General features: G+C 42.8%; 1 protein-coding gene across 2 annotated transcripts in view; it reads right to left on the bottom strand.

Annotated features, from left to right (window-relative positions):
- The window catches only part of vwa1 (von Willebrand factor A domain containing 1), a 48,131-nt gene extending 44,295 nt beyond the window's left edge, over window positions 1–3,836 (bottom strand). The window contains exon 1 of one of the 2 annotated variants that reach the window (XM_069918791.1): window positions 3,516–3,836. In XM_069918791.1, the coding sequence (XP_069774892.1) occupies window positions 3,516–3,594 (79 nt within the window). In that variant the 5' untranslated portion in view covers window positions 3,595–3,836. The remainder of the gene's footprint in view (window positions 1–3,515) is intronic. The other variant, XM_069918790.1, reaches the window with a different exon arrangement.
- Window positions 3,837–16,811: the final 12,975 nt, after the last annotated feature.

Below are 16,811 nucleotides of genomic sequence, written 5' to 3'. Positions count from 1 at the left end.
TTGGGATGAGAGGAAACTAGAGGATAGGAGGGCGATCCACACAGCACAGGGAAAATGCAACATAACTCCATACAGACAATACTACATTGAAATCAAACCAGGAGGTACAAGGGTTGTGAGACAGCAGAATAATAAAAACAATGAAATCGATTGTTGAGCAATCTATCAAATTATTTTAATGTTTTTTTTTAAATTGAATTCCGCTCTTTCCAGGTTTCTTTAGTTAAGCTTCAAGATCAAAGAGGCAACACAGTGTCAAAGTCCCACATACAAACTAATGCTAGATCTCAACATTACTTCTCTTCATTTCTTTAAACACAGGATGCAAAGCAATTAAGTCTTACATTTAAAATATTAATTCTAAACCACCGTAATTTGTTTACATTAAACGTATATACTTGTGTAATAACTGAATTTTTTTGGACCAATTTTTCAGGTCAAGTTGGGTTGGTCGGTGGGGGGTCAACTTTTACACAGGTCATACTTTGGGTAAGTACCTGCATTGTTCAAGGCATCAGGAGCTCGGATGGGTGAGCAGCTGAGGCAAGGATACGTGGTCAAGGTGTTGGGAGCTCAGATGAGAGGGCTGCCGAAGCAAGGACCTGTGGTCAAGGCTTTGGGAGCTCGGATGGGTGGGTGCCCGAGGCCTAGGAGAGAGTGGTTAGATGGGGTGTCAGGAACTCTGGTGGGTAGGTGAGAAGTATATAAGACAGCCGATGCAAGTGGTATAAAATGCTCTCAAATACCCTTTCTCTCTCTCTCTTGGGAGACCTGTTATAAAGACCAGTATGTTTCTGCAAGTTTTAATGCATTTCATTTTTCAGATGCTCATCCATGTTGAGGTTTGCTCTACTTTACAGAATCACTCCTGAACACCAATTCCTACCTTGCCATTGTCTACAGGCGAGGCCTGTTCAGATGTTCATTATTAAATGGAGAGTTACTGTTACTAGAACACATTTACATTCCAAAATGGATCATTATTTAGCAATTAGTATTGGCATTTTTTTTTTAAATTGAAGGGACTATCGATAAGATCTAGGTGTATTCAGTAATCAGCCTTTGATACTATTTTGGCTTCAGTGGAAAAGGAAGTTTAGTTGAGCTAATAAGATTTGCAATTCTTTTTCCTGGACTGCACTTGAGTTGGGTACAGAGTCTGTGCATTCCAATGTCACAGGAAGGATCTACACAGTTAATAACTTGAATGGAGCCAATACATTCCTAAACTTGAGAGATTAATATCTTCAAGAGCTTGTTGCCAGGATTCTAGTAGTTGCGCTGAAGTATTTTAAATTCTGTGGAAACCAGCTCAGAGTTGCTTAGTATTTCAACCACATTCGAGGTGAAATGCAGTGATTATGTTCTGGCAACCATGTATCTCATGGAGTTAATACATACTAAGGAGCAAATACACAATCGCAGCACCGACTAATTGCCAGAGATTTTGAGACATTGCGACTTCTGTTACACAAAGATTTCCCAACTATTTAATGAAGTTCTAAATGGCCTTCAACTAAACCCAGAATAGTCGGCAAAAAGCCCGTCTTCTCTTCCAGATAGAAGCTAAATAACTGTTCAAGGTCCATTTCAGTAAGATTGGCTGCAAAAAGTTTTAAATTGCTGGGCTTAAAAAACTGAACAAATGGGTTAATGGGATTTTGGTTTATGACCGTCACAGTTATTCAGTAGTTTAGGAGCAGTGTTGTTATCGATCTTAGGTATTTATTGTCTTTTTTAATCAATTTATGTTAACTGTAGTAGTTTTGTTTAGACCAGTGGTTCTCAACCTTTTTCTTTCCACTCGGATACCATTTTAAGTATTCCCTATGCCATCACTGCTCTTTGATTGGTAAGGCATTGCTTAAGGGGGTATGTGAGTGGGAAGGGAAGGTTGAGAACCACTGGTCTAGACCCAATTGTTACTGAAATATTTTGCTTGAGAAAAACTGTCATTGGCCCATTTCCTTTGGAGTTGAGACCGTGCACATAACGAGTCAATTGGTACGATTAAAACAGTGGTTTTCAAACTTTTTCTTTCCATCCACATACCCCCTTCAGCGATCCCTTACTGAGGACAGAGCACCTATGGCACAGGGAATACTTAAAGTGGGATGTGAGTGGAAAGAAAAAGGTTGAGAACCACTGGTTAGAGGGAGGGGTGGTTCTTTTTTCGAGATACTTTGGAAAAGGGGTTTGATTGAGAGGAATACACACAATTTTCACATGCATTATTTGAGAAGTACAAATTGTCTGTCTTTTCTTATTTCTCAATCTAAGTACGTGTGTATTTTTAAATTAAAACTCGATAAAGATCTTTTTAAAAGAGCGATTGTAGTTTTCCTACAACTATCTGTTCAGCTGCAGCGCGAACGTCAGTGCCTATATCCAATGCACATGCCAATAAACTCATTATTATCCTACATTATATTCTATCTGTCATGTTGCCCCTTCGCGAAAACTTTTGTCCATCTTCCCTACGCACACACTCACACTGCCACCTAGCTCTGGATCTAAAGCAAATTTGATTCTTGATCCCCCGACAATCCAAATCACTGAAAGATCCATCTTGAAAATAGCTGCGACTCTTCTTTAGTTAAGTCTTATCCCGAAAATACGACCCATTAACTGCCAAGTCTCTGTTCTCGTTGAATCTATCCCGTGCTTTCTACGATTAAAAAACAACCTCTTGTGCGGTAGTTATCAAACTCGTTGGTAAAGTCCCAACCTGCACAGTGAGAGCGGAGAATTGGACTCTTTTTTTAAAAAAAGACATCCAGTTCTCAGCTTCCAATTTCAATTTTCATACTTCAGAATGGACGAAATAATCCAAATATCCCATCAACGTCGGGACAACGTTAGCAGATTTCATTACAGTCAATGTAATTTCAACTCTGCCGTTCACATAATTAAAGATATTGAAATAAATTCCACACGCCGCCTCTCCCAGGGTGGCAGAAATTCTGTCTCTGGGTGGAGGCAGCATTCTCAGGTTTCAGGTAAATCTCCTCCACCACCACCATGGAACTAGATTCTTAACAAGGAGACTTAACCCGCATTTATACCGAGGTTCAGTCCGAACTCGAGATTCCCCGAAAGTCTGCAGACACCGTGGTTGATCTGCAATGATGGAGAAACTCAGCAGGTCAGTGTACTTTATAGAGCTAAGATAAATAGATTGAGAGGAATACACACAATTTACACATGCATTATTTGAGAAGTACAAATTGTCTGTCTTTTCTTATTTCTCAATCTATGTACGTGTGTATTTTTAAATTAAAACTCATTTCGGGCTTGAGCCAATCTGAACTTAGAAACAGTTTACATCTGCCCCTTTCAGACTGGAATTTTTTTAAAAAAATGCAGAATTCACCTAATTTAACTTAATAAAAGAACACCCTTCTCTTCCTCCACTGTCGGTCTGAACGACAGCAAGTTTAGAAACTCATCTGCATTTCTGCTTGTGAAGTTTGTCCTCAAGGTTTAAAAGCATACCCTTCTCTCGCCGAGCTCACCTGAGCCCAGGGCACAGCACTGAAGGATCCCAAACACTCGCAGAAGAGACTGGAGACGGATGGCTCTGAAGGTGAGCATGGCGCTGGCCGTTCCCGAATCACCCTGGACCTCCTTGTCTCCTCGCTCATAGTATTCTCACTGGCACGAAGGTGGAACTTGTGGCCGAGGAATCAAGCACGTTCCGGCCGGATATTTCACTCGGTGCCCTCTCTAATCTGCATATCTCCTGTCCTGCTTTTCGGATCTGTGTATCCTATACAGAAGTTCAGGGAACATTGCGATGGGATCACTTTATTGACGAACTTCTGAGCACCGCGTCACCACAAGGTTGGCACAGTGCCCTAACAGCGCAAAAAAAACCCCACAGGAACTCAGCAAAAGGTTAACTGTCTCAGAGCTTGGTCATAATACATGAAAGGAGAGGTTTCCTGCAGTTACTCGGACCTCCAACAACCCCAAAGCCCAACGTACACTTGCTTCTACCTTCTTCTCAGGGGTGAATGCAGGGAGCGGCGAAATAGAGAAGTTGTTCACTTGAAACAGAACTAATGGGGAGTCACGCGGAAGTCGGCAGACACCGTGGGTGAACATCAATGCTGGAGAAATTCAGCAGGTGGACCTTGAAGGGCGAAACGTAAAACATTGGTCATGTATTTTTACTCTATAAAGTGCACTGTTTCTCCATCTTATGTTTTTTTTTACAGAATTAATGGGATATCTCTAAATCAGTGGTTTTCAACCTTTTTCTTTCCCCTCCCATTCATTTAAGCAATCCTTATCCCATCAGTGCTCTGTGATTAGTAAGGGGTTGCTTAAGGTGGTACGTGGGTGGAAAGAAAAAGGTTGAAAACCACTGTTTTCATCGGACCTGATTGACTCGTTATGTGCACATTCCAAAGGAAATGGGCTAATGACGATTTTTCTCAAGCAAAATATTTCACTGACAATTGGGTCTAGAGTGGAGATTCTCAACCTTCCCTTCCTACTCGCCTACCATTTTAAGTAATCCCTTACTAATTTCAGAACACGATGGCACAGAGATTATGCAATGGCTCCCCCCCAAGCCATAAATCTCCTCCATTCCAAGAACACTTGTACTAGTATTGACTGATGACTTAATATTTAACTCCTATATCCTCCATGGCTCCTTCGAAATGCTATCTCTTCTTTACTGTGCACTGCATTAGTAGTTTTGGTATGAACAAATAAAGGTGACTTGACTTGGTATATGAGTGGAAAGGAAAAGTTTGAAGACATCTGCTCCCCCTCCACCATCAGACTCCTCAACAACAAACTCAATCAGGGGACTCTTATTTTATTGAATTTCTTTTTTATTCTCTCTGTATTGTTTACATTCATTATCTGTTTACAGTTCTTTGTTTGTTTATACACTGTGTACAGTTTTTCTTGCACTACCTTTAATTTTAAACTCAACTTTCTAACAAATGAAATACTTTCTCCAATTGTTTGGTGTTATTCTCCATCTATCTTTGGCTTGGCTTTGCGGACGAAGATTTATGGAGGGGTATGTCCACGTCTGCTGTAGGCTCGTTGGTGACTGACAAGTCTGATGCGGGACAGGCAGGCACAGTTGCAGCGGTTGCAAGGGAAAATTGGTGGGTTGGGGTTGGGTGTTGGGTTTTTCCTCCTTTGTCTTTTGTCAGTGAGGTGGGCTCTGCGGTCTTCTTCAAAGGAGGTTGCAGCCTGCCGAACTGTGAGGCGCCAAAATGCACGGTTTGAGGCGATATCAGCCCACTGGCGGTGGTCAATGTGGCAGGCACCAAGAGATTTCTTTAGGCAGTCCTTGTACCTTTTCTTTGGTGCACCTCTGTCACGGTGGCCAGTGGAGAGCTCGCCATAGAACACTATCTTGGGAAGGCGATGGTCCTCCATTCTGGAGACGTGACCCACCCAGCGCAGCTGGATCTTCAGCAGCGTGGACTCGATGCTGTCGGCCTCTGCCATCTCGAGTACTTCGACGTTAGGGATGAAGTCGCTCCAATGAATGTTGAGGATGGAGCGGAGACAACGCTGGTGGAAGCGTTCTAGGAGCCGTAGATGATGCCGGTAAAGGACCCATGATTCGGAGCCGAACAGGAGTGTGGGTATGACAACGGCTCTGTATACGCTTATCTTTGTGAGGTTTTTCAGTTGGTTGTTTTTCCAGACTCTTTTGTGTAGTCTTCCAAAGGCGCTATTTGCCTTGGTGAGTCTGTTGTCTATCTCATTGTCGATCCTTGCATCTGATGAAATGGTGCAGCCGAGATAGGTAAACTGGTTGACCATTTTGAGTTTTGTGTGCCCAATGGAGATGTGGGGGGGCTGGTAGTCATGGTGGGGAGCTGGCTGATGGAGGACCTCAGTTTTCTTCAGGCTGACTTCCAGGCCAAACATTTTGGCAGTTTCCGCAAAGCAGGACGTCAAGTGCTGAAGAGCTGGCTCTGAATGGGCAACTAAAGCGGCATCGTCTGCAAAGAGTAGTTCACGGACAAGTTTCTCTTGTGTCTTGGTGTGAGCTTGCAGGCGCCTCAGATTGAAGAGACTGCCATCCGTGCGGTACCGGATGTAAACAGCGTCTTCATTGTTGGGGTCTTTCATGGCTTGGTTCAGCATCATGCTGAAGAAGATTGAAAAGAGGGTTGGTGCGAGAACACAGCCTTGCTTCACACCATTGTTAATGGAGAAGGGTTCAGAGAGCTCATTGCTGTATCTGACCCGACCTTATTGGTTTTCGTGCAGTTGGATAGTCATGTTGAGGAACTTTGGGGGACATCCGATGCGCTCTAGTATTTGCCAAAGCCCTTTCCTGCTCACGGTGTCGAAGGCTTTGGTGAGGTCAACAAAGGTGATGTAGAGTCCTTTGTTTTGTTCTCTGCACTTTTCTTGGAGCTGTCTGAGGGCAAAGACCATGTCAGTAGTTCTACAAGTTCTACACTGACCTGCGCAACCTCATCCAACGCACCCCTACAGCCGACAAGGTTGTCATCCTTGGCGACTTCAACGCTCGCGTCGGCAAAGACTCAGAAACCTGGCCAGGAATCCTGGGCAAGCATGGCGTCGGCAAGTTCAACGACAATGGGCGCCTCCTGTTGGAGCTCTGCGCAGAACAGCGGCTTGTCATTACAAACACCCTTTTTCAGCAGAGGGACAGCCTTAAGACTACCTGGATGCATCCCCGATCCAAACACTGGCACCTCCTGGACTACATCCTGGTGCGAGAAAGTGACAAACGAGATGTGCTCCACACCAGGGTCATGCCCAGCGCGGAATGCCACACTGACCACCGGCTGGTTCGCTGCAAGCTCAACCTTCACTTCAAGCCAAAGCCCAGGAACAGTAAAGCCCCCAGAAAGAGGTTCAATGTTGGAAACCTGCAGTCAGACGAAGCGAGGGGAAACTTCCAGGCAAACCTCAAAGCAAAGCTCGACGATGCAATCCGCCTCACGGACCCGTCCCCTGAAACCCTCTGGGATTAGTTGAAGACTACCATACTGCAATCCACTGAAGAGGTACTGGGCTTCTCCTCCAGGAAAAACAAGGACCGGTTTGACGAAAACAGCCAGGAAATCCAGGAGCTGCTGGCAAAGAAGCGAGCTGCCCACCAGGCTCACCTTACAAAGCCGTCCTGTCCAGAGAAGAAACAAGCCTTCCGTCGCGCATGCAGCCATCTTCAGCGCAAACTCCGGGAGATCCAAAATGAGTGGTGGACTAGTTGCTCTTGTGTCTTGGTGTGAGCTTGCAGGCGCCTCAGATTGAAGAGACTGCCATCCGTGCGGTACCGGATGTAAACAGCGTCTTCATTGTTGAGGTCTTTCTCCATCTATATTTTGAGATAAATACACGAGACCAGCCATTCTCAGTGGGGGCCATGGCCTTGTTTTCTTTTCACCTCAGTCAATAAAATATTTTTAATGTTTTTTATGTAGTCGGTAGAAGAAAAGTACAGGAGAAATCAAGTAAACATCTGCTTCATAGGGAAGAGGGCCCATAAACTTTGAGCAGAGTCCTAAAGCAGCTACAGGCAAAATAAATTTGGGAATGGCTGCACTAGACGGTGAAGGTCACTTTCTTTCTTACCTTCCTTAATGCCTTAAGGGCAGGACGGTTAGCGCAATGCTGTTACAGCACCAGTGACTGGAGTTCGAATCCGTGCTGTCTGTAAGAAGTTTGTACATTTTCCCCATGTCAGCATGGGTTTCCTCCAGGTGCTCTGGTTTCCTCCCACCATTCAAAAATGTACTTGGGGTTGTAGGTCAATTAAGTGTATTTGGGCTGAAAGGGCCTGTTACCATAAAGTAGGTCTAAATCTAAATATATTTATGCCTTCTTTGATTGATCCATATGTCTTGAGAATTTTCTCTGTCTACACAAATAACCCTGTATTTGGTAAGTTCACACATGGAGAATTATGTGCAGTTATGTTGCTATGTTACGTGAAGGATGTAGTAGAAGAGGGAGTGCAGAAAAGATTCACCAGGATGTTGCCTGTAGTTATGAGGAGGGATTGTCCACATTTATTCTCATTGGAAAAATAGGAGGCTGAGAAACAACTTTACAGAGGTTTACACAATTAAGCAGGACATAGACAGGATCGAGGCCAGAGTCTTTTTCCCATAGCGGGGGAGATCTAGAGAGTTCCAGACAAGAGGAGAGAAATTTAAGGAGATCAGAGGGGAATGTTTTTTCACATGGATAGAGGTGATCACCTGGAAGGAATTGCCAGAGGAGGTGGTGGAAGCACAAACAATTCCAAATTGCAGAAGACACTTGTACGGGTACTTTTATAAGAGAATTATGGAGAGATATGAGCTTAATGCAGACGAAAGGAACAGACAGGCATCCATGGATGAATAGCAGGAAAGGGTACTATTCTTCTATGTTTCTGTCTGAGATGGTTTTTGAAGCCCAATAATTTTAATATTATCAATGAGGTATTTGTGGAAAGATGCTTTTCATTCATAGATCACCTGGAATGAAATCTGTTTCCTGTCTTTCATTCATAGAGATAAACTTCAAGTTCAATACTACTGACTGTACAATGGAGGAGCAGGAAGCCAGGGTTATAATTGTTGCAGTTATATTAATGTCTTCACATCCGCAGTCTTTCACAGATCAACCGCCTGCACTAATGTAAAGTTATTAGAGTTCACATGAAAGGAACTTTCAAATCATATTTGGCTGCTGATCATATTCTCTGTTCTAAATTAATGTACAGTATTTAAAAATATGCTAGTTCATTCCCAATTGGACAAACAGAAAAGAAGCAAGAGAAAATCATCTAATTTTTCTTAAAATCTCTGTGTGTCTCCACTGGTTGTTAATCAAGGTTAACCTTGTGTTAATTTTCATTCATTTGTCTTCAGTAGTGCCCTAGGACATAGGGTCTCAGTAATGTGACTTACAAATCTGGCTTTAAAAATTTGAGTATTTTAGTGGTATATCTAGTTTTCAGCAAGGATGAAAATAGTATCATAGAACACTACAGCACAGAAACAGGCCCTTCAGCCCTTCTATTCTGTGCCAAACAATCTTTCTGCCTAGTCCCTGGACACAGACCCTATCCCTCCAGACCCCTCCCGTCTATGCACTAGTCCAAATTTTTTCTAAAATGTCAAAATTGTGCCTGCATTTATCAATTCAGCTGGCAGTTCATTCCACACACCCTCCACTCTCTGTGTGAAGATATTGCTCCTAATGTTCCCCTTTAGCTATTCTCCTTTCACCCTTAACCCATGTCCTCTATGCCCAGTGGAAAAAAGCCTGCTGTATTTACTCCATCTATATATACCCTCCTAATTATGTATGCTTCCACCATCTCCCCTTGAATGTTAGAATGTTGAATGATTGATCAATAGGAACAGAAGAAACTTGGTGGAATTCTTCAGGCTTTTAATGCCTACCTTCAGATTTAAGATTTCAATTGTCAGAGTACATACATGACATCACACACAACTCTGAGATTCCTTTTTCCTGTGGGCACGGTGGAATTATCACTAAAATAAACTGTACACAGCATAAAACATAAACAAACATAAAACTATAAACCAATAACGAATGTAAACAAAATGACTGCAATAGAGAGAACAAAAAGAAAATCAATAAAGTGAGAGTCCTTAAATGAGTCCCTGATTGAGTTTGTTGTTGAGGAGTCTGATGGTGGATGGGAAGCAGCTGTTCCTGAACCTGGTGGTGCGAGTCTTGTGGTACCTAAACCTCTTTCCTGATGGCAGCAGTGAAAACTGAGCATGTGCTGGGTGGTGTGTGTCCTTGATGATTGCTGCTGCTCCCTGATGGCAGCGTTCCTTGTAGATGTACTCAATAATGGGGAGAGTTTTTCCTGTGATGTGCTGGGCTGTGTCCCTACCTTTTGGAGGATTTTACACTCAGGAGTGTTGCTATTTCCATACCAGACTGTGATGCATCCAGTAAGTACACTTTCCACCACACCACTGTAGAAGTTTGGAAGGCTTTCTGGTGTCATTCCAAACCTCCGTAAACTACTGACGTGCTTTCTTCACGATGCCAGTGGGGTGTTGAGTCCAGGAAAGATCCTCCGAGATAGTGACTCCCAAGAACTTAGGATAGAAGAGCTCAACTTCTCCACCTCTGATCCCCCAATGATCATTGGATTGTAGACCTCTTGCTTTCCTTTTCTGTAGTCAACAATCAGCTCCTTAGTTTGGTGACATTGAGTGCACGGTTGTTGTTGGTGCGCCATTCAGCCAAGTTTTCAATTTTCAAGTTTTCAGTTTGTAGATGGTGTTATTGTCGTACTGAGCCACACACTCGTAGGTGTAAAATGAGCTAATCACACAGCCCTGGAACAGATGGAGATTGTGGTCTGGAGGTGAGGAAATCCATAATACAATTACACAGTGGGGTGTGAAGTCCCAGGTCTTGGAGTTTGCTGATCAGTTTTGAGGGGATGATGGTGTTAAATGCCAAGTCGATAAAGAGCATCCTGATGTACATGCATACATCTTTGCTGTCCAAGTGTTCCAGGATTTGTGTAGAGGCAGTGGAGATGGCATCTGCTGTAGACCTGTCACTACGATAGGTGAACTGGAATGGTTCCATGTCACCGCTCAGACAGGAGCTGATCTGCTTCATCACCAGCCTTTCAAAACACTTCATCACTGTTGATGTGAGTGCCACTGGTTGATAGATATTAAGGCAGGTTACTGTACTCTTCCTGGGCACCAGTATGATTCCTGGCTGCTGAAGTGAGATATTGAAGATATCTGTGAATATCTTGGCAAGTTGGTCAGCACAAAGTTTTAATATTTGGCCAGGTATTCTATCCTGGCCGAATGGTTTCCTCAGATTCACTCTCCTGAAGGCAGCATGCACTTCATCCTCAGATACGGACAGGATGGGATCATCAAGGGATGTGGGGGTATGGAGGGGTGGTTCTTCGCTGTTACTCTTGTCAACCTGGGTGTGGAAAGCATTGTTCCTCTGGGAGAGAAGCTTTCCCGTCTGCTTCTTTACCGGATTTGGTTTTGCAATAGGTTATGGCAATTAGGCCCTGCCACAGCTGTCAGGTGTTCTTTGTTGTTTCCATTTTCATCTGGAATCTCCACTTTACCCTGGAGATAGTTTTACACAGGTCATATCTGCTTCTGCTGTACTGATCTGGATCTCTAGAATTAAATGCATGTGATCTGGCTCTCATCAGGTTCCAGATTTCATTGTTCATCCAGGGCTTCTGGTTTGGAGAAACCCTGAATGATTAATGAGTGGAATACAGGATCTTTATGAAGAATTCCACAATACTGAGTACTGTGCTCGTCAATCTATTTTGAGATTTGAACTAAAAGCGTTTTGGCACAACTGATCCAAAATGAGACAGAGAATGACACAAACAGAAGGACGCATATCAGTACCGTGATTCCATGGATAGGAATGTTAGTAACACTGTTTAAAATACTCAAAGCAGTGAGACCTAAAATATAATCAAGCACCAACAAGCTGCTCAACAATGGTGCAAGAGTAACAACATGTGTCTCAATATGAAGAAGATCGTGGACTTCAGGAGGATCAAGAATGATCACCCTCCACTACACATCAACAACTCTGTAGTAGAGAGAGTGGAGAGCACAACGTTCCTTGGAGTTCCCTTAATTAGTGACCTATCGTGGACATTCAACATCTCCTCACTTGTCAGGAAAGCGCAACAGTGACTGCACTTCCTCAAAAGACTGAAGCGTTCAAGGCTACTGGACACCATCATGCCAACCTTCTATAGGAGTTCTATCGAGAGCGTCCTGGCCGGCTGAATCACAGTGTGGTACGGTTGCTGCAGAGAAATGGATCGGAGGTCAATCCACAGGATCAGAAGAGTGGTAGAGGATCACTAAGGTGTCACAACACCATGCGCCACAACAACCACATAAATTTGTCATTGTTCACTCGTCTTTGTTAATACCACTTCTTAGATTTTGCAATATAAACTGTTGATATGGTCTTGGCTTGCTGCTTGCCAATCATACCTTTTCATTTCCTGAACTTCACATATTTATTTACGTAAACTATTTGCCTAGCTGTTTCGATGGGTTGTACTCGTGTGATCAGAGGATAATCATTTTAACGTCATTTCACTCACAATGTTGCTCTGTAACTTCAGGAAACTTGATTTCTCTGTTATCAACCTGCAATATTGGTTCAGCTTATTTGCTTTATTTTCCTTTCTTTTCGGCATGTGGAGGGGGATGCCCAACCTGACCTGCTGCAGTTGTCTTCTATTCTGCATTTCCTCCACATTTCTCCCTCAACATCCTCCCCCCCCCCTCCCCCCCCCACCCTCAGTGATTTAATGTTAGGCTTTGACAGACAGTTGGGCCATGTCCCAACCCAACCAGATGCCAAAGGCCAGACAGTGAACTACTAAAACTGGTTGTGGCACTGATGTTGGCATCTTACAGGTGGAAATGGGAGAATTTATCACGGGGAGTTCAGCACAAAAATGACCAGATATGTTGGAGGAAGTGAGAGAGAGAGAGAATACAATGGTAGAGAAAAGGCTGGAATCTATGATGAATGATTCAATTACAGTATACCTTAAATAGAGTTATAGGTTTGAGCAGTCAACATGGATTTAAAAAAAAGTTTTTCACTGGAAAAAAGATGATTTATGAACTGGACTACGTTCAGGATGTGACTCATTAACACTAGATACGAGGGAGTCAGTGGATTTTCAGAAGTATTTGATCAGCACATTGATGTGGGAGTAATAGGGTTCATCTCAGGTTGGCAGGCTGCTATTCGCTATCTATCTTAACAGTTTAGCTGAGGGGATCAATTGGCAAATTTCCAATTTACCAACACTACTGAGTGGGGCATGTTTTAGATTACAGAGGAAACTGAAAAGAAAACACACGAGGATATGGTGAAGCTAAATAAGCTGGAAAGAGCATGAATATAGTGGAAAAAATCAGAGGTCATTATTTTGATAAATGTAACAGAAAAGCAGAGTATTTATTAAATACTCTGAGAGACAGCTTCGTGTTCAGGTCCAAAGGGACCAGGGTTACCTTATATAGAGCTCACAAAAGGCCAACATTGGAAGTTGTAGCAAATGATTAGGAAGAGAAATGGCATGTTAACTTAATTCGGAGAGGACTTCAATACAGATCTAAGGGACCTTCTTGCAGTTGTGTGGGGCGTTGGTGAAATGTGCATGTAGTATTGTGTTAAAAGCAGCAAAGTATGCACATGCTGTGATTGTCTTGCAATGCAAAAAAGGTGCTGGAGAAAATGAGCAGGTCATGCAGCCTGCCTGCTTTTTGCTCATACTTCAACGTTTGCTGAGGCCGGAAACTTTGTTTATATCCCTTTGTTTCCTATGAACACTACATGATCTGCTGAGTTTCTCCAGCAAGTTTGTGTATAGCTCTGATATATTGTGTGTAGTTTTGTTCTCTTCCCTTATGAAAGGGATGCAGAGATATTGCTGGGACTCGAGGGATTTCTTCATTGAGAGGTCTGGGTTTTTGCTCCCTGGAACATAGCAGGCTAAGGGGTGATCTTAGAGGTTTATAAAACCATGGGACATGGATAAATTAAACGATCACTGTCTTTTCTCAGAGTAAATGATGTTAGATTTAAGGTGGGGGGGGTGAAGTTTAAGAGGGAAGTGAGGCATTTTATTTCTACTCTTCAGTTTATTTGCATATTGCTTTCTCAGATTTTGGGACTTTGTACTAAGTTAACAAAATGTGTAACACACTACATGGCACGTTGCTGTTGGGTTGAAAGTCATTACTGAGGATTTTCCACATATGTTATTGCAGTTTTAATTCATGCATGCTCAATGTGTGCTAAACTCCTTAAGTTTTAGCTAACTGCATCAGAAATATCCAATCACTGATGCAAATATGCGACATCTTAAAAACACCAAGTATGGAAATGTCAGGGTTCGAAATTCAATTAGCACTGATTGGTCATTTCTACACAATCCAAACAGGGTACTGAATGTCATAGGGTCAGTCATACAGCCCATTGTCTCCATGCAAATACCCTTCAACACCAGTCTAATTTCACAGCACTTGGTCTTTTTTCATTCTAATGGCTGCCTAGTACTTTTTAAATGTTAGGAAATCTTTAAATTTGATATTTTAGAATCTTTGCTGGCCACCAATGACCAGAGGATAGTAAATGTGGTACTTTCAAGGCCCAGCTGTATTTGTTTGGTATCAATAAAATATATTAACCTGTTAGACCTTCATATATACAAAACAATGATGTATAAATGGCACCTGGTATTTCAGGGTTCAAAAGATTCTTGTTATAGCACATGGATATAAGAAAAATAGAGGGTTATGGGTGTGAGGTGCAGAAAAATTAGATTGTTGTAGTTTAGACCAACATACATTAGCACAACACTGTGGACTGAAGGGCCAGTACTGTGGTGTAATATTCTATGTTCTAAAACTGAATATTCTGATACAGTAGAAGTCCAAAAATATGGATGCAAGAAACCGGACCACTCGAGAATCTGAACTTTTCAAAATCTCTCAACTCTCTCAAACTTTTTAAATTTAGCAGGCTTGTGTGCGTGCGTGCGTGCGTGCGTGCATGCGTCTGTAAGCAACAGAAACAAGCAACCATGCTTGTTGACTTTAGTTTTCTTTAAAACTGCTCATTTTGATAAATGAAGCATGCTATATTTGCTAATAAATACACAAACACACAAGAAACACACAAAGATCAGCGTGTACAGAGCTGTTGTCATACCCACGCTCCTGTTCGGCTCTGAATCATGGGTCCTCTACCGGCATCCTAGAACGCTTCCATCAGTGCTGTCTCCGCTCCATCCTCAACATTCATTGGAATGACTTCATCACCCACATCGAAGTACTCGAGATGGCAGAGCCCGCAAGCATCGAATCCACGCTGCTGAAGACCCAACTGCGCTGGGTGGGTCACGTCTCCAGAATGGAGGACCATCGCCTTCCCAAGATCGTGTTCTATGGCGAGCTCTCCACTGGCCACCGAGACAGAGGTGCACCAAAGAAGAGGTACAAGGACTGCTTAAAGAAATCTCTTGGTGCCTGCCCCATTGACCACCGCCAGTGGGCTGATCTCGCCTCCAACCGTGCATCTTGGCACCTCACAGTTCGGCGGGCTGCAACCTCCTTTGAAGAAGACCGCAGAGCCCACCTCACTGACAAAAGACAAAGGAGGAAAAACCCAACACCCAACCCCAACCCACCAATTTTCCCTTGCAACCGCTGCAACCGTGCCTGCCTGTCCCGCATCGGACTTGTCAGTCACCAACGAGCCTGCAGCAGACGTGGACATACCCCTCCATAAATCTTCGTCTGCGAAGCCAAGCCAAAGAAGAAGAAAGAATCTATCAACATTTACCTTTTCTTCTCTTCAGTATTCCTTCTTAAGTTTGATTTTAAAAAGTACTGCCCGAGAATCTGGAAAATCTGAAAATGCGAGCAGCCGGGATTTTAGGACTTTTACTGTATTGTGATGAACATTAGGCCAGATATAAACAGTGTATAAACCAGTTATGTGGATTATTCAAATTCATTCCAGAGATTTTGAACATCATTTAGATAGCCACTGTATTATCTGTTATGTTAGAGAGAAATAAATTTAAAGTCGTTAGCAAATATTTGAAATTTATAATGAGAAATATAATGCTCCAGTAAGCAATTCTATTTTCTTTTGCATGTTAGCAAAAAATGTATTGAAACAAAAGAAAGAATTGACATTTTATATTTAACAAATGTAATCATCTTACTTTTAGTTCTCTTTTCCTTTGCTAGTCTGATATCTCCCAAATTTTATGCATTTTGATTTGTTTTTTATGTATTCTGTGTGTCGCGGGCAAACTTGGTAGTGGTGGTGGAATGGCTGTCAATTGAACAGGATTGCTTTGTTACCAATTGGCGTCCACCTTCTTGAGAGTTGCTGGAACTCCTCAAGTGTAGACTGTTACATCGGACTCCAGGACTTACGCTGGTAGATAGTGGAAAGGCCTTAGGAAAGTGAATATGAGCTGCTCTTTGTAGCCAAGGTATTTGTGAGGCTGGTGCATTAAAGTTTCTAGTCAATGCTGAATCCATGATTGGAACGTGGCGATTTCAGAATGTCACGAGTAAGTGGCTAGACTTTCCCTAATTGCAGTTGAACATTATCTAGCCTTTCTTCACATGATTTCAATTTGCCATTTATTAGCCAGTGCCTGAACAATGTCTCGGTCTTGGAGCATGCAGGCAGGAGCTGCTACATTTGCTCAATGGTGGAAGGTGATCATCAGACCTTTGGATTGAAGGCAGTTCTTTGGTGAAGCAGCTAAAATTGTTTGGGTTTTGGTCAATGACTTGTAAAGCTTTCTGCAAAAGATGTCCTGTGACTTCAACAAATACAATCTTGTCCTTTTGTGCCAAAGTATGATCCCAACCATGGTGTAATCTTCCTTTGCTTTTGACCATTTGCCTGGGCACCTTGGTCAAATGCTGTCTTGATATCAGGAACAGTCACCCTGATCTCCGCTCGAGAATTCAGCTCTTAGCTCCAGGGACACTTTGTAGCTCATCAAGAGGGAGCTAATTGGATAGTAACTAGCCAAAGGGGATTTGCCTTGCTTTGTCCACAGGATGTACCGGGATAATTTTCCACATTGTGGGTGTTCAGTACAGCTGTACTGGAATATCTTGGCTGGATGTATATTCTAGAGCAGCCATTCTCAACAGGGGCCATACAGCCCTCCTAGGGGATGTATTGGTGGTGGGGGGGGCACATACTGAAATCATAAAATGTTTTTATGGAGTCAGTAG

Source organism: Narcine bancroftii, chromosome 2, assembly GCF_036971445.1.
Source record: "Narcine bancroftii isolate sNarBan1 chromosome 2, sNarBan1.hap1, whole genome shotgun sequence".
Taxonomy (NCBI): Eukaryota; Metazoa; Chordata; class Chondrichthyes; order Torpediniformes; family Narcinidae; genus Narcine; species Narcine bancroftii.
The sequence above is the reverse complement of the archived record's forward strand: the minus strand, read 5'-3'. Positions and strand labels throughout refer to the sequence as shown.